Genomic DNA, 22,905 nt, shown 5'->3' with positions numbered 1-22,905 from the left:
TGTAGTTTTGCAACAGCTGCAGGTCTGCAGGTTGAAGACCACTGACCTAAACAATGCCCAAGCTGCAAATATTAAAAAACAAACTTAAACTTACCTTTGTCCTCCATTCCCCTGTTGCTAAGGAACCGGCCTCACTGTCCTCCGCTGTTATCGCTGCTTCCTGGTGTTGGGACGTCACAGAGCCTTCAGCCTATCACCGTCCGCAGCGATGTCCCGCCTCTGCCGATGATAGGCTGAGCCCACTGTGATGAGCTGCGCCCATCACATGATAATAATGGGGGGGTGTAAATACCGTGGAACCGCCATGTTAATGTTAATGTACATACCGTACTGTAAATAAGTAAGCCCTACCCTGAAAATAGGCCCTAGTGTGTTTTTTGTGGCTAAAAGTAATATAAGACCCGGTCCTATTTTCGGAGAAACACGGTATCAGTAGCAGGGACCTTACCACTAATGGTGGACATCAGAGATCACGCTGATTAATGCTTTGGATGCCGTGATCATTACTGATCACGGCATCTAATGTAGTTGCGATGCTTGTATACACTCATCAGACCACCACAGCACGAGGGGGTCCATTATGTGAAAATGAAGAATGGAGGATCCCTTACCTCCTCCATGATTCTCTTCTTGGATCAAATATGGTATTACCACAAGCAGAAATGTATAGACTATTAAAATATAATGTTGCTGATTATGGGCATATCACTTTCCAGAAAAAAAATTATTAAAAACGATCAAGTTACGGAAATATAGACTTATAGTGGACAAAATAGAATTTCTGACTACTATAACTTTTCTAATTTTTTTTAAAAAGTAGTACAGTAACAAATAGGCATGCAACCATGGGTATCATTTTTATCACATTGTTCGACGGAATATAGATCAGTTTTACCTAAATTGCACTGCGTAAAAACAAAACCCACCAAAATTTGCTAAATTGTGGGGGGTTTCTAACTTTCCCCCACAAATAATAATTTTGGCTGCACTGTACATTTTATGGTAAAAGAAAAGGTGTCAAAGTACAGTTGGTCACGTAAAAATAAAAACATGTCATCATATGTGTCTGTGGATGGAAAAGTAAAAGAGTTATGGCTTGGTGTTCACACCGTTAACCACTGGGTGTCACTAAAGCTTAAACGTAATACAAAACATCTTGCTCTTCAGGAATGAGTTACAGCACTGAGTTTTCTTTGGTAAATATTTTAAATCATAGTAAACAGAGTAACAACTGGCAATCCCTAAATACAAGGTGTCATGAATAAGAACTAGCACACCGATGTGTCAGCATGAACCACTAGTGACTTGAAGAAAAGCCTTACCTGAGAATTTATAATGCGCATGGTAGTTTTGTTTCCAACATCTTTTTCATAGTTGTGTGTTGGCGCAGAGTTAAATCGCAGAACAGCATCATGGGCATCTGTGCAAAGAAAGGATAGCTGTATCATTTATATTTAGTTAAGAACAAAATGTTAAGAACAAAGGATTAAACTGAGCAAACAGTTCTCTAAATGAGTCATCCAGCATCAAATCTGCAACATGTTTGAATAAGATACATTAAAAAACAAAATAAAACAGCAACAACAAGGTAACTGAAACATTAAAGGGGCACTCCGGTGAAAAACTATTTATTTTCAAATCCACTGGCTCCAGAAAGTTAAACAGATTTGTAAATTTCTTCTATTAAGTAGTGGAAGGATTAAGATTTTTTAATAGAAGCAATTTACAAATCTGTTTAACTTTCTGGAGTCAGTTGATATGAAATAATAGTTTTCCACTGGAGTTCCACTTTAATACAGAGATATGCAGTACAGTATAACGTAAAACAGTACTTATATGGGTTTAGATGTATGAGTGAGGTAAGGGATGCTAAACGTGTTGTAAATATATAAGTCCATCTGCCTCAGTAGAATATTAAAGCTTCATAAGGCTAGATCTGCCATTAGGCCATCTCCTAATGTCCGCGACTCTTTAAGAGGCTTGTTCTCTGAATACAGATTAGTTTACACTCTTTAATAAAAGGGTTATACAGCTATCAAACATGTAGGCCCTATCTCCAGAACAGAGCCCAAATCTCCATGCTGAACGCTCTGACCCCCCACCCTTAGACATACTCATCAGTAGTGACGGCCCGCTCAGCCAATCATAGTGTCTCGTCTAGGTTGTGATTGCCAAAGCTGGTCATCACTGCCAAGATGAGTACGTCTCAGAAGGTGGGGCCAGAGGATTCAACAGGAAGAGTCAGACCCTGTCCGCATTTACAGACTTATTATTTTGCCCCCTGCTGTCATTTTGATTCTCTCTCAGGATGTCCACCTAATGTGTCCTTCACATATGCATAGGAGCACAGTTCCCACCTAGATTCTCCTGGCAAAGGGCGGTGGAGTAATACTTGCTTTTGCGCAGGCCAGCCATGAAGAATAGGAGTAATACAAGTATCTCTTTCTTACCAGCATTCAAAGCATTTTGTAAGGAAATCATTTGAACCCTAGGGGCGCCATAACAAGCCTGTAATATCAATATCTAGACACAGGAATGTATATAATAATTCCATCTAAAAACCTGTTAAGCACAGTCTACCAAAGACAAACCTTTTACATTTGTATCTTGGAGAATCACGGCAGACAATATTCAGAGGATTAATGTATGAGGAGCATAAGAACAGTCATCAGAGTCATATCTGACATAAAAAATAGAATGTAGCTGCATCACTTTGAATTATTGCCAGAATACTGCTTAGGGCACTGGGGTCTGCTCTGGACCATTAGCTCTGTAGGCTACAATATCTGCTATGGTTTAATACTTCTCATGCCTTCACTTCCCTGGATTATTATGACTTCTGTTCCTCCAGTGAAAACAGCCATGATCAATGTAATATAAGTTGGTCCCTGTGCTGCCTTTGATTCCTTGCATTATATATTAATTACATGTGCTGCTAATGGTAACAGAAGAACAAATGTGGGTGTCGGTAAAAAAAAAAAAAAAACACTTCGGAAGCCACTAAGTTTATCAAACCTTGTAGCAGTGGAGTAGTTTAAAAGGTCTCCTAAAAATAAATGCTGGAATCTGGTTGGTTGCTCCCCTTTTTCTTCACACAAGGTGTGATAAATCTCACTGTGCATTCTTCAGGTTTGTCCAAAATAGAAGTCAGACTGTTTGAAAAATTCGATTCGTCCGATTTGATCCAAATAAATTCTCAGTGAATTTTTATTAGTAATGTGTTTAATAAAGTGTGTGTGTTTCACTGTTTTTCCTCAATTATTATTTTTTTTTTTTTAGGTAGTACTACTACTACCATCATGGAACAGACTGTTCCATTATGGGAGTAGTAGTACCTGTGCTAATAGACAGATCGCCCCGAGTGTCACTCCTGACACCTGCTGCGATCGTCTTGTACAATGTATAGATGCGGAAGGCTTTCTCGCATCTAGATAGGACGATGGCATCGGGTGTCAGGAGTGATACCTGCTGTGATCTGTCCTTAACTGCAGGTACTACTGCTCCCAACATGGAGCACACTCGGCTCCATGCAGGGAGCTGTGGTACCTGCATTAATAGACAGATCGCAGCGAGTGTCACTTCTGACACCCGATGCGATCGTCCTGTATAATGTATAGATGCGGCCGGCCACTCTTCTCTGGTCCCACTGTAGTATGAGTATATGCTGTATATATATATATATATATATATACACACCTATTCATATTTCCCGCAGAGAGCTGTGATTGGCCAGATGGTTCCAGCCACTCACAGCTCTCTGCATGAAATATGAAAAATAGGTAAATATACGGCATATACTCATACTACAGTAAGACCAGAGAAGAGCAGCCGCCTCCATCATCTATACATTATACAGGACGATCACATCGGGTGTCAGAAGTGGCACTCGCTGCGATCTGTCTATTAATGCAGGTACTAAAGCTCCCAGCATGGAGCAGAGTGTGCTCCACGTTGGGAGTAGTAGTACCTGCAGTTGAGGACAGATCACAGAGGGTGTCACTCCTGACACCCGCTGTGATCGTCCTATCTATTGCAGAGATGCGAGCGCAGGAGAAAGTCGCTTGCATCTATACATTATACAGGACGATCACAGGGGTGTCGCTAATGAAGACATTTGTTATATAGAATCGAGTCGAAGTTTGGATTTGGTCTGAATCAAATCTTTCATAAAATTCGGAACAAATTCGACTTCATCAGATATGATTCGCTCATCTCTAGAAATGATAAACAGCACTCAAATAAAGGTTCTCAGCTTTACATGTAAAACTTCAATGTTTTGTTTCATCTCATTAAAAAGTTACTAAACAAACTGATATGCTTTGGACACCACATGCACCCTTATTTATGGCTTCACATATGTTTAGTAAACCCAGCATAGGGACTCTCATGTGCATGTAGATCCTCCATACTCCAAAAAAAGAACAAAAAAAAAAACATAATGTACCCAGATAAAAAGCCTGAATGCTGTAAAACACAGTTAAGTCGCAGTTATTGCAGTTCTGTAAATGATTACAGGTGTGGCCTGATTAGACACTGGGCATTGCTACAAGAGGACGTAAAAATGCTTTCCCCGCTGCCTTATATAAATGGCTCTCAGAGACTACTTTTGGGTAGTGTACCACTTAGTGAGAGAATGCTAGTCTTTAAGATGCACTTGAAGAAATTTTTTCCAGTTGACAAACATTTAGAGTGGGCAAACAATGGCCTGAGAGAAGCAGTATAGTTGTTTTGACAAGTATAAAGTAATCCCAGTACTCCAAAATTCTTTTGCACTCAAGTGTTTCTTTATTCAGAACAAGGTTTACATCTTTAACGCAGGGCGCCCGAACAGGGCACCCTGCGTTAAAGATGTATACCTTGTTCTGAATAAAGAAACACTTGAGTGCAAAAGAATTTTGGAGTGCCGGGATTACTTTATACTTACCTTGGATACCCTTATCCCTGGCACCAAGATCTTTACAGTGCCAACCTGAATACTTTGTAGTTGTTTTGACAAACTGCCCGCCATCTAGGCCAATCTGACCAAGCTTTACAGAGGTGATATTAGCAGTGGTTACGTAAGGGCACACAGGGCTAACAGGCTTTTGATGCCCCAAACAGAACACCAGTTTACATTTTGATCATCCAGAAAAAGGTGGCACCTTCCTTCATTATACATCCCTGTCACTGCCTGGACCATATCTTGGTACCGTATATACTCGAGTATTAGCCGTTCCAATTATATAAGCCAAGGCCCCTAATTTCACCCCAAAAACCCAGAAAACCTATTGACTCGAGTATAAGTTTAGGGTGGGAAATACATCATTCCCCCCCTGTCATCATTCCCCCACCCCCTCCGGTCATCATCCCGCCCTACTGTCATCATCCCGACTCCCACTGTCATCATCCAGACCCCCCTCATACAGATCCCCCTTGCCCCCCATATCATTATCCAGATCCCCCTCATACCCCCCTGTCATCATCCAGACCCCCTCTCTTGTTCTCTAATCACCTCCCCAGTTGCAGCTCGGTCGGTTCTTCCCTAGCAGCCGTCCAACGTCGCTGCAGGGACCGTCCGACTTCTAGTGGGAAGGTTGAGCCGGTTCGGGCCATCCATCTTGACCGAGAGGCCTTCTTCTCTGCTGGGGGCTGGCCCAGGACTAGTGACGCTGCATTGACGCCGCCGCGTAGGGATGCCACGGACGTCTGCTGTGCACAGACGTCCCTGCATGACGGCGTTAATGCAGCGTCACTAGTCCAGGGCCGGCCCGGAGCGGAGAAGAGGGCCTCCTGGTCAAGATGGATGGCCCGGACCGGATCACCCTCCACACTGGAAGTCGGACGGTCCCTGCAGCATAGATGGGCGGCGATGGACGACCTGGCCCATCACCTCGCCACCCCCACCGGTATGTCTTTGATTTTTTTTTTCTCCATCACTCGAGTATAAGCCGAGGGGGACGTTTTCCGCATAAAAAATGGTGCAGAAAAACTCGGCTTATACTCGAGTATATACGGTACTTAGCATAAAGAAATTTGATGTCACAGCAACTATTATGTGTCCCGTCACACCTCTACCGCAAGCCACACTTCTTCTATTTTCGAGACAAAAAACACAATTTTCATCTGCTACACCCACATCACAGGTCCATCAACCACAATCTCTTCATCACAGCTCAGCCCCACCTTACTACACAAGATCTGCATCTCCGGGTGAATATGTCGGTCCGGCTTCCAGTCACACTCCCACCTGTATGCCACACCCCCACAAACCCCCTCTTATTTTCGGCCTACAAGTTTTTCATCATGGCTTAGCAGCACCATTTTGGGGGGCTTCTGAACCAATTGCCAAGTATCCATAGAGTTATGGTCTCCACATACAATGGTCGTCCGGGGACCAATTTATATTGTAACTTGAGGGACCACTGTGATTTTAATCCTTTCAATCCAGCTTTTGAGAGCGATCTTGTGGGTGCATTCCTTTAGTCTCTACAGATGGCATTCACTGCATCCTGTGCCTCGAGTACTATCCTTTCCTACAATGGGTAGATTTTTTTTTTAACTAAATTGCCTTTTAGCTAGTGGTCAGAGAACTATACAAATGGCAGAAGTCGGAGTACTATGTTTAATAACAGTGTATATGTAATGAAGAAAGGCTTTTGTCATTTTGAAACATTGCATGTGCTTTTTAAAACTAAGGAAATGCTGCTCGTACAAACTAGCCAGGACAGTAAAAAACAATGGCAATAATGACTTGGGTTCCAGAAATGGGCCAGGTGCTAATAGTTAAAAAGCAGGCAGCTGCCACTGCAGGCTCAGTGCACTGCTGTTTTATTACCTACACTTGGAAACAGATAGTAAAACTGCCTCTAGATGAGCCAAAAACAGGTGTATCATTATACTTAAGGAGATAAAGCCCTAATGGCCATGTTCAAGACTTCCCTGGCCAGTCCTTATCTTGTAAGGCTAAGCAGGAGAAGGGATGTTGTATGGAGATACTGAAATAGAGACCTTTATATACCTTCATATATCAGACTGTTTTCACACTGCATTAAGAAGTGTACAGCTTAATCTGCTTGTCGTAAGTGCTAGGATAAGTCCTGGCACATGTGTTAAACAGATCCAATCACCCCCATATATCCAACAGAGGCCCAAACGTGTGCTATTTTGTCCACCATTTAAGACGTATGTGGTAAAGTGAGCTGGATGGAATAGTTCACACTATTCTATTGAGCTGGATTATGTAAAAATTTTAAAATTAAAACCAACATACCGTACAGTGCACTTTTTTTTTTAACCATGCAAAATAGATTTCAAAAAGGGACCCCATTATTAGTATACACCAGATATAAACATGGGGACTCCCTGGTATATATCTGACAGACACTGCTGTATTAGTGTGAAATCGTCTTAACAAATCACATTATACAAAATATATACACTAAAATGAATAACTGCTACAAATTGATTACAAATGTGTAGTCAGCAACATAAATTTGACGAGTTGTTACTGTCCTTTATATAGAGCAATGTAAAGTAAAGCCAAGTATACAATGTTTTCTTCTGTCTATATGGATTAATGAGTCTATCAGCCTTGGTGTATCAGTGCTGCATTGAATGAGGAGAGACAAGTGCAGTAATCTAAATGCACACATAAAGAATTGCACAAGTATCTTCAGTGCTGAACCCTAACTTGTTCTGAGAAGCCTCTGCAGTTGCCTGTTAATGATGGCACTTCTAATCTATCACAAACATTTAAAAGGAACTCATTTGTGTCAAGCAAAGGAGAAATAGAAAGGAGAGAGCAAGTCCAGGAAGCAGCAGTAATGGGATGATTACACGTTGCTCATCTAGTGAAGCATTTTAGGTGTTCCAAAAAAAAAAGGATTCAAGGATTTAAGACAATCAAATGGGAAAAGGAATTACTGCTGTGACTGAGGTTTGATTCAGGCTAAATGACAGTGTCTTTAAGTGAAGATGTGCTAATACAGAAAAGTAGATGCTGCCAAGCTTTCACGACAGGCCCATAACACAGCTGTCACTTTCCTACTGAATGCTGGATACATGCAAAAGAGTGGGCGCCTCTCGGTGAGACTCTGCGAGGCTGCCAATGGTTTCCGGACCGCAATTAAGGGATTACAAAGTTTACTTACATCTTGTAAAATAATCTTTATACACTTCTGGAGATTCCCTGAGTCTTCAACATCAATTTATACAGGAAAAACCTCATATTATATACTAAAGTGTACAATTATACTTAATAAATAGATATTCTTGTGATGTAAAAACATAAAAATGGCAATCATTGTAAACAATAGAGATCAGAGCTTGAATGGGCACTCTCATTAAAACTAATTTTTGCACGCCTTATGGTAAATAAAAATACAAAAAAATACTAAATAAAGCTTTTAACCTTTTATTTGTGTTTAAAAAAGCTGCCACTAGGTGTCTCCCCACTGGCCCAGAGCACATTTCCCCCCATCTCTTGCACAGACTTTGGACTCCTGCTGGCCTGGCAGAAGTCCAAAATCAGGAAATGCAGTCTGGAGTGCTGCGGGGTAGGGGGGTGGGGTTTATGGAAGCCAATTACAAAAGTTTTTTATTTCGCATAAGGAATTAAATATTAAAAATCATGTTTAATGACAGTGCCCATTTAAAGGTTGCTTAAAGGGGCTAGCTATCTTTCATAACATATGCTTTGGTTAACCCCTTTAACTTGTACCACTTCTTGTTTATCTCTATCTGATGTTTAGATGGGAGTACATTCAGGTATTTTTTTTTTTTGCCAACAAAATTTTATTTGGTTAATCATTTCTTCTATTATATTCTATGGACTGACAAATCTGTAAACCAAAGAGGGAGATGTTATTATGGAAGTAAGTAGCTATAAATCTTTATTCTATAAAACATTACATGGTGTCCAGTGAAATCAATGATCCATTTGTTTTATTATTGTGGTAGATTTCTGCTTTGGTTAAAGTTGGGGGAGGGGGAAGGCACACTCTGGGACACACACGCAAAACAATTTTATCATTTAAAAACGTATTGAATTTTATACAGTGACCCCCCGACCTACGATGGCCCCGACATATGATCAAATCAACATACGATGGCCTCTCAGAGGCCATTGCATGTCGATGTCAGCATCGACATACGATGCTTTTTTATGTCAGGGCCATCGCATTAAGTGCTATCCGGCAGCGCCAAATGCTTAAGCTGCTGCCGGATAGCAGCTTAATGTTCCCTGTGTGGTGCGGTAAGTATTACTTACCCCTCCACGATGCTCTGGGGTGCCCTCCGGGTCCAGTGCTGGTCTTCCGGTGTCTTCTCGGCCCTCTCCGATGACGTCAATACGCTGCTGCGCACGTCATCCAATAGGAATGGCGTACGCAGCGGCGTAATGACACCGCTACGCAGGCCCAGTAAGGCCTTGCGGAAGAAAGCAGAGTACCGGAGAAGACAGCATAGGACCGGAGAAGACAGCGGAGAGCCCAGCGGAGGCCCGGGGACACCATCTCGAGCGGCTGGGACAGATGAGTACAGCTTCCTATACAGTGGTCCCTCAACATATGATATTAATTGGTTCCAGGAGAACCATCATATGTTGAAACCATCATATGTCGAGTACATATGTCTATGTAAAAATGGTAATTGGTTCTGGGGCCTCGGAACCATTGTATGTTGAATACATATCTCTATGGGAAACTGCTAATTGGTTCTGGGATGACCATTGTATGTGGAGTGTATGGGGAGTGTTTAACAAACCAGGGTGCCTCCAGCTGTTGCACAACTACAACTCCCAGCATGCATGTACAGCCATTGACTGTCTGGGCATGCTGAGAGTTATAGTTTTGTAACAGCTGGAGGCACACTGATAGGGAAACATTGATGTATGGGGTGTATAGTGTGTATATGTACTGTATGTGATGTGGGACATCGCATACAGTACTGTACAGTTCTTTAAATACCTTCAGGGGGGACAGAATGTCCTCCTTTACGATCCTGCCGACTACAGCTCTATAGGAAAGGAAGGGGAGGGCAGCCAGCAGCTCAATGGATGCCTGCAGCAAGATGTTGCAGGCTATTGGCTATGGCTGCACTGGGGGGCGGGGCTTACACAGAGCTCACAGTGGAAGCCTGCGTGAGTTAGCAGGACAGCATGTGAGTAACAGGAGGCAGAACAGGCACACGGGGCACATTAAACAACTATCTGTCAGTTGCTGAAGTTGTCAGCGCTGTCAGATAGCTGTTAGTACGATGGCCCCGACACACAGCAGCATCATATGTCGATGCTGCCTTCAACATACGATGGGCTCTGAGAGGCCATCATATGTTGAAATGATCATATGTCGGGGCCATCGTAAGTCGGGGGGTCACTGTACTTTACATTGCACGAATCCCTCAACATACGATGGATTCGACAAACGATGGCTCGTTTGGAACGAATTACCATCGTATGTTGAGGGACCACTGTACATGAATCCAGTAAAATCCCACATGTAAATATCTGTTCACATCAGTGCTGGCTTCCATAAGGTTTCTGTATCTATTTGACAGCATTAAAGCATAACTCCTATCACAATCGGGCAGCAGGATATCTGTTTAAATCTTCCGCTTCGCAGCCCGAGAAGTGTACGAAAATGTGGCCATCAGGATACAGAGTTGTCTATGGGTCGACCCATAGGGAACAGCATTACAAGGTTCTAACAAGATGGTACTTCACCCCAGCCTGCCTATATGCTTTCTTTCCTGACGTCCCTAGAACATGCTGGAGGCACTGTGGTGGCAATGGCTCGTTGCTACATAATTTCTGGAGCTGTCCTAGATTGTATAAATTTAGAAAGGATTTAAATTCAATAATGCACACTCTGACACAAGGTTCCATGACTCTGACACCTGAACTTTTCATGCTCAACATTGGTTTGGGGAGGGTGAAGAAAGAGGTCCAGGCCCCACTCTGACATGTATTTATTGCGGCCAGAACCTGCTTAGCCAGGAGATGGAAGTCTGCTGAAGTCCCCACGATTGTGGAGATCATCAATCAAGTTTCTGTTGCAAAGATTTACGAAGAAACCTTTCCCTGGCATTGTGGCAGAGCGAATAAAGTGAGAAAATGGTGGGAGTTACCACGTGAGTCAATATATCCACCTGCTCATTTCTTATATATCTCGATTTGTTATTGATATTTGATTTGCGGTATGAGAGAGGAGGAATAAGCACCTAAGGCATACTCTTCATAGATATTTTTGTGGTAAGTTGCTCGCTACACTTTCCTAAAACACACACACTGTTAGACTGAACTACAGTAATTTATAAAGGAGCCCTTCAGATTCAGATTTAGAGCGGTTTAACTGTTATGTTGCATCTAAAAAGCATTTTCTAGTTATGCTTTGCTAGCAGGGTCATCTTCCAACAGCATACGTTTGAGCTAAATTACCTAATAGACACCAATCTTATTCGATAACCAATTTGTTGTTAGGACACTTTAATATTTATGTATATGTATTTATGTACTGTATTTTCTGTTACGCCGAGCGCTCCGGGTCCCCGCTCCTCCCCGCAGCACTCGCAGCGTTTACCTGCTCGCAGCGTCCCGGTCAGACCCGTTGACCGGGAGCGCTGCGCTAGTGTCTCTGGCGGGGATGCGACTCGCAAAGCGGGACACGCCCGCTCGCGGTTCGCATCCCAGCCTGCTTACTCGACCTGTTCCCCGTTTGTCCAGTCCCGGCGCGCGGCCCCGCTCCCTACGGCTCTCTGCGATTTAAAGGGCCAGTGCGCCGCTGATTGGCGCCTGGACCAAATTAGTAACTTCACCTGTGCCTTGGTCTATATTACCTCACTTCCCCTTCCCTGTATTGCCGGATCTTGTTGCCATTGTGCCAGTGAAAGCGTTCCTTGTATGTCCCAAGTCAGTGTTCCAGACCTCCTGCCGTTGCCCCTGACTACGATCCTTGCTGCCTGCCCTGACCTTCTGCTACGTCCGACCTTGCTCTTGCCTAATCCCTTGTACCGCGCCTATCTCAGCCGTCAGTCGGGGTTGAGTCGCTATCGGGTGGAACGACCTGGGGGTTACCTGCCGTAGCAAGTCCATCCCGCTTTGCGGCGTGCTCTGGTGAATACCAGTAACCCCTTAGACTCCGTTCCCCTGGTATGGCCCACGTCATCACCCCACTGACACAAAGGATCCACCACCAGTATCCTCACAGTACCCGGATCCTGACATTTTCATTCACATGATTGCTCTGTTGTTGTGTTCTTTATCTGTTAACATAAAGAAAAAAAACGTAATAAAAAATCAGTTAAAAGGATACAGAGTTGCCTGAAGTCCCATGCATGTCTATGAAACTTCAGGTACATCTGCATTCTGATCGCTGTAGTCTGGGGAAAGTCTCAGGATACAACGTTGACTAAGACGTAAACAGATAGCCTGTCGCAAGTTGCGCTTTAATGGTATAGACTGCAGTGCTATTCTTGCCTGAATAAGTTAATAGGATGCTATTAAAATTAGTAGGAAAAATATTTGTCTATAATGTCATGTCTTCATTAAGAACAGAAGCCATGATGTTAATGTGAACAAAGCCCAGTAAAAGTATAAAATGAATAAACACAAAGCCCTCAGATTTCCTAACTATAGTGGAAATAGATTAGCCTTCTATATTTTGCAGCATGTGCCTCTTGGGAATCTTTTGCCGTTTCATGATCTGGTCGCTTTTCCTATTTTCCTGGCAGCTTGCAAAGTGCAGAAAAAGAGCTGGAATGAACCACTGAGGCGCAAAAGCAACACAAAAAAGGTCCTTTTATACACATTCATCTTCCACTCAATAATATCAGAAAATTAAGATCCTCAAGTAGAGGTAAAATAAAAAATAGAATAAAGAAAGCATACAATTGCATTTGGCATATAACACAATGAAAAGCATTCCCATGGAGAGCAGCCCCTGAAGCTATTTTTGAAGAAGATAATTTCATGATAGGGACTAGCTAGAGCTGTGTAAGCAATTTTCCTCATTGCTCTGCTGTCTTGTTATGTACTAACTAGATCAAGAAATTGATATTTATTTTTAGAAGGTTTTCCAGTCTTCAATAGAACAAAGCATTAAACACTATTTCATGTTTACAGTTTATGCTGCCCTTCTAAACACTTTTATATCCAGTAACATTACCAGAACAAGCAATTAAAATACTTCTTGTTACAGAAAGTCACTGCATGTTTCACGTCCACATTACAGTGTTCGTTGATCTTCTGGTGGGCTTCATCAAGGTTGTCACTATTTCTAATTTATGTGAAATCAGACTTAATTTTATAATCTGCTATCTGACATCTATCCTTCAAGGCCAATAAGTTACATGCTTCTTGCTGTTCAGTCTACATTTAGCTAGTTTGAGGTACACAGTATGTAAACAGTTCTTATTATCATAGTAGTGAAAGGGCTTTGATTGGGGGAATCCCTGTTGTTGAAGCATGTGATTTTTTTTTCCTGTAAATGAAGTTTAAGAAGTCAAGGACTTCCCCCCTCCAGCAGGATTATAATTTTTATCATGTTATCTTCCTGTTTCTCAGACCTCTGAGATTGGAGCTAAGCTAAGTAAATTGTCATTTCACGATAGAGAATATAGAGGATGGGATTAATAGCTTTGTTTCTATATTTGCAGATGACACCAAACGTTGTAGCATGGGAGTCACTATAGGAGAAGGATTTGGGTGTACTTGTAGATTGTAGATAGAAGAACAGAATGCAATGTCAAGCAGCTGCTTCTAAGGCCAACAGGATATTGTCATGTATTAAAAGAGGCATGAACTTGTGGGACAGGAACGGCCTCACCTGTATATATAGAGCTGGAAAGATGCATAAAAAAACTAATAAGGGGCATGGAACATCTTAGGTATGAGGAAAGATTAAAGGAATTACATTTGTTCAGTCTTGAAAAGGGATGTTTAAAGGGGTGTTCCGGGCAAAAAAAACTTTATTCCCTATCCAAAGGATAGGGAATAAGATGTCTGATCGCTGGGGGCCCGCTGCTGAGACCCCCTGCAATCTCCCTGCAGCACCCGCATTCTATGCTGAATATGCTGAATCTCCAGTTTCGGAAACCTCCAGGTTTCCGGGACTGGGGACGTGACGTCACGCCACGCCCCCTCTATTCATGTCTATGGGAGGGGGCGTGAAGGTTATATAAAAAAAAAAAAACATTCACATATTTGGAACTGCCCCATCCATAACAACAATAACATTATTTTATTACAAAGAAAACAAAGAAGAATCAAAAAGTCATACATATTCCACATTTATAGATCTTGTCATGTGGCAACACTACTATCTTTTTTTAAGTGTTTTAATTGTGGCATGTAAGAAAAAAAGATACATTTGGTATTACTGTAATCGTACTGACCCACAGACAAAAGCTATAATGTTATTTTTACTGTATGGTGAACAGTGTAAATTTAACATGCAAAAAATGAATGACAAAATTGTATTTTTTTCAATTTCCCCAACCAATAAGCTACAATATATATTAACACCAAAATGGTTAATGTAGTACTACTTTCTGGTTAAAAACTACAACTTGCCCCAAAAGATAAGCTTTTATAAGGCTTTGTTAATGGAAAAATAAAAAAAAGTAACGGCACTTGGAAGGCATTGATAGAAAAACTAAAAACATTGCTATAGACAAACAAAGCGTAGTCTGAGCCTAATACTCTATTTCAACTTTTGACCAATTCATGGTATCCTAACACATGTACTTATAGGGGTTATCCAGTGGGATGGAAGAGTTGTTGGTTTACATACCGTATTTATCGGCGTATGACACGCACTTTTTAGGCAAAAATTTTTAGCCTAAAGTCTATGTGCGTGTTATACGCCGATACACCCCCAGGAAAGGCAGGGGGAGAGAGGCCGTCGCTGCCCGCTTCTCTCCCCCTGCCTTTCCTGGGGTCTAGAGCGCTGCTGCCGGCCCTTCTCTCCCCCGGCTATCGGCGCCGCTGCCCGTTCTGTCCCCCTGACTATCGGTGCCGGCGCCCCATTGCCGGCGCCGATAGCCAGGGGGAGAGAAGCGGGACCGACAGCCAGGGGGAGAAAAAGGGCAGGGGCACCCATTGCCGGCGCCGCTGCCCCGTTGCCTCCCCCCATCCCCGGTGGCATAATTACCTGGGTCGGGTCCGGGCTGCTGCAGGCCTCCGGCGTGCGTCCCCGGCGTCGTTGCTATGCGCTGCACGGCGCGGCGCATGACATCAGTGCGCCGCGCCGTGCATAGCAACGACGCAGGGGACGCGCGCCGAAGGCCTGCAGCAGCGTGGACCCGACTTAGGTAATTATGCCACCGGGGATGGGGGGAGGCAACGGGGCAGCGGCGCCGGCAAAGGGTGCCGCTGCCCCTTCTCTCCCGCTGGCTGTCGGTGCCGCTTCTCTCCCCCTGGCTATCTGCGCCGGCACCCATAGTCAGGGGGACAGAACGGGCAGTGGCGCCGACAGCGAGGGGGAGAGAAGGGCCGGCAGCAGGGCTCTAGACCCCAGGAAAGGCAGGGGGAGAGAAGCGGGCAGCGACGGCCTCTCTCCCCCTGCCTTTCCTGGGGGTGTATCGGGGTATACACGCGCACACACGCACCCTCATTTTACCATGGATATTTGGGTAAAAAACTTTTTTTACCCAAATATCCTTGGTAAAATGAGGGTGCATGTTATAGGCCGGTGCGTGGTATACCCCGATAAATACGGTATATATATAACCTTTTACTTACCACCAGCACTCCAGAGGAAGAGGACTGCAGCCAGGGACTGGAGCGGGACACCGCTGGAGAGCAGGAGGTAAGTAAAAGTGTGTTTTTTATATGCTGTTCAGTGAGAAAAGTTGTAACACTCCCCCCAACCAAACTAGATAACCCCTTTAAGAAAAAGAGGACAGATTGAAGGGATTCTGAACAAAGGGTAAGTTTAAACAGATTTTGTTTGTGCTCTCTTACTGTTAAAAGAGTTACTGTTTCTATTCAGGCTGGGGCATATCGATTTTAATCAAGAGATTTGTAATGAATAGTAACCTCTTAAGGACGCAGGGCGTATCTGTACACCCTGCGCCCGGTCCCGGTACTTTAAATGGGGTCCCGCCGGGACCCCACATCATACCAGGTCGGTCCCGTCGGCTTATGATAGCCGGGACCCTGTGCAGCGCTATTAACCCTTCAGACGTGGCGATCAAAGTTGATCGCCGCATCTAAAATGAAAGTAAAAGCTTCCCGGCAGCAATAAAATCGCGATGTCCCCATCAGCTAGGACGTGAGCGGAGATCCCCTTACCTTGCTCCGTCGCGTCCGATCGGCGCTTGATTGCTCCAAGCCTGAGATACAGGCTTGAGCAATCGAGCCCCTATTACGCTGATCCATGCAAACCTAAAAGATCAGTGTGTGCAGTGCTATAGCCCCCTAGGGAAAGGGAACAAAAAAGTTAATAAAGGTAATTTAACCCCCCTTTTCCCATAAAAAAAACAAAACTGTGTAAATAAAAATAAACATATGTGGTATCGCTGCGTGTGGAAATGTCCGAACTATAAAAATATATAATTAATTAAACCGCACGATCAATGGCGTAGGCGCAAAAAAGTTCCAAAGTCCAAAATTGCGTATTTTTGGTCACTTTTTATATCATGAAAAAAATGAATAAAAAGCGATAAAAAAATCCATTCAATACAAACATGGTATCAATAAAAACATCAGAACATGACGCAAAAAATGAGCCCTCATACCGGCCCGTATTCGATAATATGAAAAAGTTATAGGGGTTAGAAGATGAGAGTTTTTAACGTATAAATTTTCCTGCATGTAGTTATGATTTTTTTCAGAAGAACAACAAAATTAAACCTATATAAGAAGGGTATCATTTTAATCGTATGGACCTACAGAATAAAGAGAAGGTATAATTTTTACCAAAAAATGCACTGCGTAGCCCCCAAAAGTTACAAAGTTACATTTTATTTCCGTTTCGTCTGGATTTTTTGGTAAAATGACTAATATCACTGCAAAGTAGAATTGGTGGCGCAAAAAATAAGCCATCATATGGAATGTTATGTGCAAAATTGAAAGTGTCATGATTTTTAGAAGGTGATGAGGAAAAAATGAAATTGCAAAAACAGAAAAACGCTGAGTCCTTAAGGGGTTAATGTGGTTGTGAAGGTGTGTGTAGCATTTATGAGGGGAGAAATATATAAACATTTATGGAAAAAAAACTTACTTGAAAACTATACCTTATTAAAGTCTATTCACACATACTGTATTTAATGCACAGGATTTGAAGCTGCAGATTTTATGCTGTATTCAATCATTTAGTTTACATTGAACCCTGCAGCATAAAATCTGCAGCTTCAAATCCTGTGCATCAAATATGCACAGAATATTGTATGTGTGAATATACCCTAAGGGTAGGGTCACGTGTTGTATTTTGCTGCAGATTTTGCTGCGTAGCTTCTGCAGCTGATTTTGTTACCCATTGACAATGAGTAGGAAAATACATGGCAGCATATACGCAGCAAAATACTGCACATGTGACCCTACCCTAATGCAGTACTGTTTCAGTAGTACTAAATGAATTTACTTTGTAGTAGGGCGAGCAGAAAAACTAGTACTTACCAATTTCTGCTCCAAGTGATGAGTTCAATATAGCTCCGGCAGATGAAACAACAGCACAGGTAGAAAATCCTTGAGGATAAAGTTTATTTAGTGGCATGTGGGGAAAGTATTTTTCCCATCCTAAGTTTGAAAATGGGGCCTCTTTGCCATCCAACGTTCTAACATGAGCTCGCTTTTTCAGGATGCAGAGTAATTCTTGGGCAGTCAGTTTCCTTGAGTTCTGCTTTCCTGAGAAGCTTACTCCAAGCTTGTTTGCTCTAAGATACTCTCTCCTAGCTTTCTGCAGTCGGGGTGTCAGCATTTTGGATGAAACATTGCCTTTCCAAAGCTTTTGAAGAAATGATTTAGACATGGTTGAAGAAAAGCCATTCCACTCTTCTGAATCTTCAAGCATATGCTGTTTTTTGCGCGGCACATTCCTTTGGATTTTTCTGTGCCGAGAGTTTGAGCTTTGACGGTATCTCGCACCCTGGTTGGAGTCTTTATGGGCTTTTTTTTTCTTCGACATTATAAACTCATCTTCACTTTCAAAATAATTTTCTATATCAGCGATAGTTTTCAGACTACCTGGGCCAGATTTAAATGAATTCAAAATGTCTTCATTAACAAGAGTGTTCTCATCAATGGCGTAGGATAGTGATGGGTCCTGAAGAGCCCCCATGATTGCCCTCTGCTTTCCTTGTATAGGCAGGAGTTTTTTATCTTCTAAGTATGAGAATGCACTTGGCACTGGTTCCACTGAGTCGTTGTCTGTGAAGTAGATGAAGATCACTAGAAACAATAAGCCCCAAGCGCAGATTCCAAATAGCATGAGTTGTTTCCATTGTTTTAGGTTCGGTTTCATGGCTTAGTCTACTCTGGCTCCTCTGTTCTTTGCACTTAAATGTTGAATCTAAATTGTGACCTGTGAAAATAAAGACATGCTTTCAGAATAGATGCAGAAATATATATGCCACCTTTAAAAATTATAATGTAATGACCACAGGGACAGTGAAAAGTGTTTTGTACTGAACAAGTAGGGCATAGCAGAACGTGATATAATTCCGAGGCAGACAACCCCATACATCAAAGCATAACTTTTAGACTGCCCTACTAAGGAGTGATGATCACCAATGATGAACCCGTTCACTAAATAAACATAGAATAGATTCTTGTAAGAAATTAGATCTCTATAAATACCGTATATACTCGAGTATTAGCTGACCTGAATATAAGCCGAGGCTCCTAATTTCACCCCAAAAACCCAGGAAAAGTTATTGAGTCAACTATAAGCCTAGGGTGGGAAATGCATCATCCCCCCCTGTCATCAACCAGACCCCCGTCATTAACACCCCCATCATCATCATCACCCTGTCATCATCCCCCCCATGTCATCATCCAGACCCCCGTCATCAATCCCCCCCCCCCTCATCATCACCGCCTGTCAATCCCTTCATCAGTGGTCTTCAACCTGCGGACCTCCAGATGTTGCAAAACTACAACTCCCAGCATGCACGGACAGCCATCGGCTGTCCGGGCATGCTGGGAGTTGTAGTTTTGAAACCTCTGGAGGTCCGTAGGTTGAAGGCCACTGCAGCCTTCCTCATCATCCAGACCTCCGTCATCATCCCCCCCCCTTCATCATCACTGCCTGTCAATCCCTTCATCAGTGGTCTTCAATCTGCGGACCTCCAGCTGTTGCAAAACTACAACTCCCAGCATGCCCCAGCAGGGAGGCTGCGCATGAACGTCCCTGTGCGTTGTCGTCAAGGCAACATTACTAGTCCCGGGCCGGCCCGGAGCAGAGAAGAGGGCCTCCCGGTGAAAAAGGACAGCCCGGAACGACTAATCCTCCCCACCGGACAGTCCCTGCAGCATAGATGGCCCGGACCAGCTCACCCTTCCTTCCCACCGAGGGGAGGTGAGTAGAAAACTAAAGGGGGGTCTTTATGATGACGAAGGCATTCTGGGAGTTGTAGTTTTGCAACATCTGGAGGTCCGCAGGTTGAAGACCACTGATGAAGAGATTGACAGGTGGAGAGTTCACTCGAGTATAAGCCGAGGGGGGCGTTTTCGGCTTTTACTTGAGTATATACAGTAAGTTATAGATTGCACCGATACACAAGATTTACCAAGGAATTCTGCTTTCCAATAATGAAGTTAGATAGACTATTCTGCCTCCATCCACGAGGAGACCTAACAGCAGATTTACTTGCTGCTACATTACTGCCCAATATTTTTATTGATGGACATCTATGAGCCAAGATATTTTCTAGACAGAGAGCCCAAGGGTGGGTGGCTCTAGGACCTTGCGGGCATTGCTTGTCTCCATGGCCAGCAATGCATAATATATTTCTGGAAGAATGAACAAGTTTATTCTTTCATCGGGTGAATCTCAGTGTCAGAGAGCTCAGCTGCTGAAATTCCATAAAGTGCAATATGTATCTATAGTGTGCATAAGCCATAATATTGCTATGAAATTCTTCAGCATATTTTTGTAATTGTTGTTTTTTCATTGGGAGATATAATATTTTTTGAATGGCTTAACTTCTGCTGCAATCAATGCATCTTTTTGCTCAAGATATGATATTCTTGGAAGTTGGAACTGCTTTTTACTGTGGATACCAAACCAAAAAGAATGAAGTTCACATTGTAAAGGAAGTGATATTAGAAAATCTTTAGGAGAAGAAAGTAGTATATTTTAAGCACAGTGCAACCAACTTGGGATTGTATGAGTGCTGCTTAACCCCTTAAGGACCAAGGACGTACCGGTACGTCCTTGGTCCTGCTCTTCTGATATAACGCGGGGTTACACAGTAACCCCGCGTCATATCACGGCGGGCCCGGCGTCATAGTGAAGCCGGGACCCGCCTCTAATAGCGCGCAGCGCCGATCGCGGCGCCGCGCGCTATTAACCCTTTAGCCGCGCGCTCAGAGCTGAGCCGCGCGGCTAAAAGTGAAAGTGAAAGTTCCCGGCTAGCTCAGTCGGGCTTTTCGGGATAGCCGCGGCTAATCGCGGCATCCCGAACAGCTGACAGGACAGCGGGAGGGCCCCTTCCTGCCTCCTCGCTGTCCGATCGCCGAATGACTGCTCAGTGCCTGAGATCCAGGCATGAGCAGTCATGCGGCAGAATCGTTGATCACTGGTTTCTTATGAGAAACCAGTGATCAACATAGAAGATCAGTGTGTGCAGTGTTATAGGTCCCTATGGGACCTATAACACTGCAAAAAAAAAGTGAAAAAAAAAAGTGAATAAAGATCATTTAACTCCTCCCCTATTAAAAGTTTGAATCACCCCCCTTTTCCAATAAAAAAAAAACACCGTGTAAATAAAAATAAACATATATGGTATCACCGCGTGCGGAAATGTCCGAATTATAAAAATATATCCTTAATTAAACCGCTCGGTCAATAGCGTGCGCGCAAAAAAATTCCAAAGTCCAAAATAGTGCATTTTTGGTCACTTTTTATATCATTTAAAAATGAATAAAAATCGATCAATAAGTCCTATCAATGCAAAAATGGTACTGTTAAAAACTTCAGATCACGGCGCAAAAAATGAGCCCTCATACCGCCCCATACACGGAAAAATTAAAAAGTTATAGGGGTCAGAAGATGACAATTTTAAACGTATTAATTTTCCTGCATGTAGTTATGATTTTTTCCAGAAGTCCGACAAAATCAAACCTATATAAGTAGGGTATCATTTTAATTGTATGGACCTACAGAATAAAGATAAGGTGTCATTTTTACCGAAAAATGTACTACGTAGAAACGGAAGCCCCCAAAATTTACAAAACAGCGTTTTTTTTTTCAATTTTGTCGCACAATGATTTTTTTCCCGCTTCACCGTAGATTTTTGGCCAAAATGACTGACGTAATTACAAAGTAGAATTGGTGACGCAAAAAATAAGCCATCATATGGATTTTTTGGTGCAAATTTGAAAGAGTTATGATTTTTTAAAGGGAAGGAGCAAAAAACGAAAATGCAAAAACGGAAAAAACCCCGGTCCTTAAGGGGTTAAATGTGCCCTGTCATTAAATCTAATTTTTGCTATTGCACTCCTTATGGTAAATAAAAAATCTTTCGAATGTACTTAGTTTAAAAAAAATGAAGTTTTCTATGTTTTATTTGTGTTTAAAAAAGCTGCCACTAGGTGTCTCCCTACTTGTCCAGAGCACATTTCCACCATCTCTTGCACAGACTTTGGACTCCTGCTGGCCTGGCAGAAGTCCAAAATCAGGAAATGCAGTCTGGAGTGTTAAGGGGGGGGGGGGTCTGTGTAGCCTTAGCCAATTATCGCTCATCTTAACTCATCTCACACCGAACTGCTCTGGGCTGTGTGTAGCGGAGTGAGGGATGTATGGCTTCAGATGATGTCACACCTGCTGGGAAACGCCCCTTCCCAGTCTGTGAATCTGACTGAGACTGAGCAGAAAGTACAGAGCAACATCAAGGTAGAAAACTAACAAATAATAAAAATAAAGGCAGGGGGTGGTTTATCATGATGGGGGCAGTGAACTGGGAGGATTATAACATTTAACAAGATCATGACAGGTACTTTAAGGAAATGTTCACACAGTGTATTTTTAGGTGTATTGTGACATATCACTTATTTTTACAGATATTAAAAAAAAGTCTGTTTTTTTAACATACTGTATGCACAGACAACCACTTACACACATAGACTAACCTAGAGGACATTAACTTTGCAAAAACGGACACGAATTTTCCAGTTTTATGCATTTTTCAAAAGAATATACCTAAAAAATATACCGCATGAACATAGCCTAACAGTTTACTGCCCTTTATTGTATAATATTCCTTTCCTTTTCAAAGTATTTACTAGGAACAAAGCCTCCCCTCTCCCATGTGTGACAAATAGTAACTATTTTCTGTACTTTCCATAAAGAACACTCTGAACCTTATACATTTTGTACTGATTATTAACATAACATGATAAAGTATATGTTCAAGCCTTGAAATAACATTATCTAATTATTTTTCCTTCCTTTAAAGCTTCTGGAGATTTGTTCGTCCAAATTAATAAAATCATGTGGATAAGACAAATAAATCAGTGTTTCCCACAGATGACATGATTTTTTTTTTTAGAGAATGGGATGATGTAAAGTTTTTAGCATATATTCAGCTGTACCGTGCCACCTCATCAGTAACATTTACACAATTACACTTACAGCAGTCCAGTCTTAGAACACAGATATTTGTCTTTGCACTTTTGTCTATTAGCGTATCCCCTGGATAACCCTGGCCACCTGCTAATCTTCTCTCTACATTTATTGAAACACTTCCCGCCAGGAAAAAAAACCTGAT

General features: G+C 42.6%; 1 protein-coding gene across 5 annotated transcripts in view; it reads right to left on the bottom strand.

Moving 5' to 3' along the window:
- The window catches only part of ST6GAL2 (ST6 beta-galactoside alpha-2,6-sialyltransferase 2), a 155,465-nt gene that overhangs the window by 28,442 nt on the left and 104,118 nt on the right, over positions 1-22,905 (bottom strand). For 3 of the 5 annotated variants that reach the window (XM_056556037.1, XM_056556036.1, XM_056556039.1), the window contains 2 exons: positions 17,594-18,497; positions 1,323-1,420 (listed from right to left, as the gene is read on the bottom strand). In XM_056556037.1, coding sequence (XP_056412012.1) covers positions 1,323-1,420; positions 17,594-18,437 — 942 coding nt within the window. In that variant the 5' untranslated portion in view covers positions 18,438-18,497. The remainder of the gene's footprint in view (positions 1-1,322; positions 1,421-17,593; positions 18,498-22,905) is intronic. The other 2 variants (XM_056556041.1, XM_056556040.1) reach the window with 1 other exon arrangement.

Source organism: Hyla sarda, chromosome 2, assembly GCF_029499605.1.
Source record: "Hyla sarda isolate aHylSar1 chromosome 2, aHylSar1.hap1, whole genome shotgun sequence".
NCBI classification, from domain to species: Eukaryota; Metazoa; Chordata; class Amphibia; order Anura; family Hylidae; genus Hyla; species Hyla sarda.
This window is presented reverse-complemented; position numbering and strand designations above follow the sequence as displayed.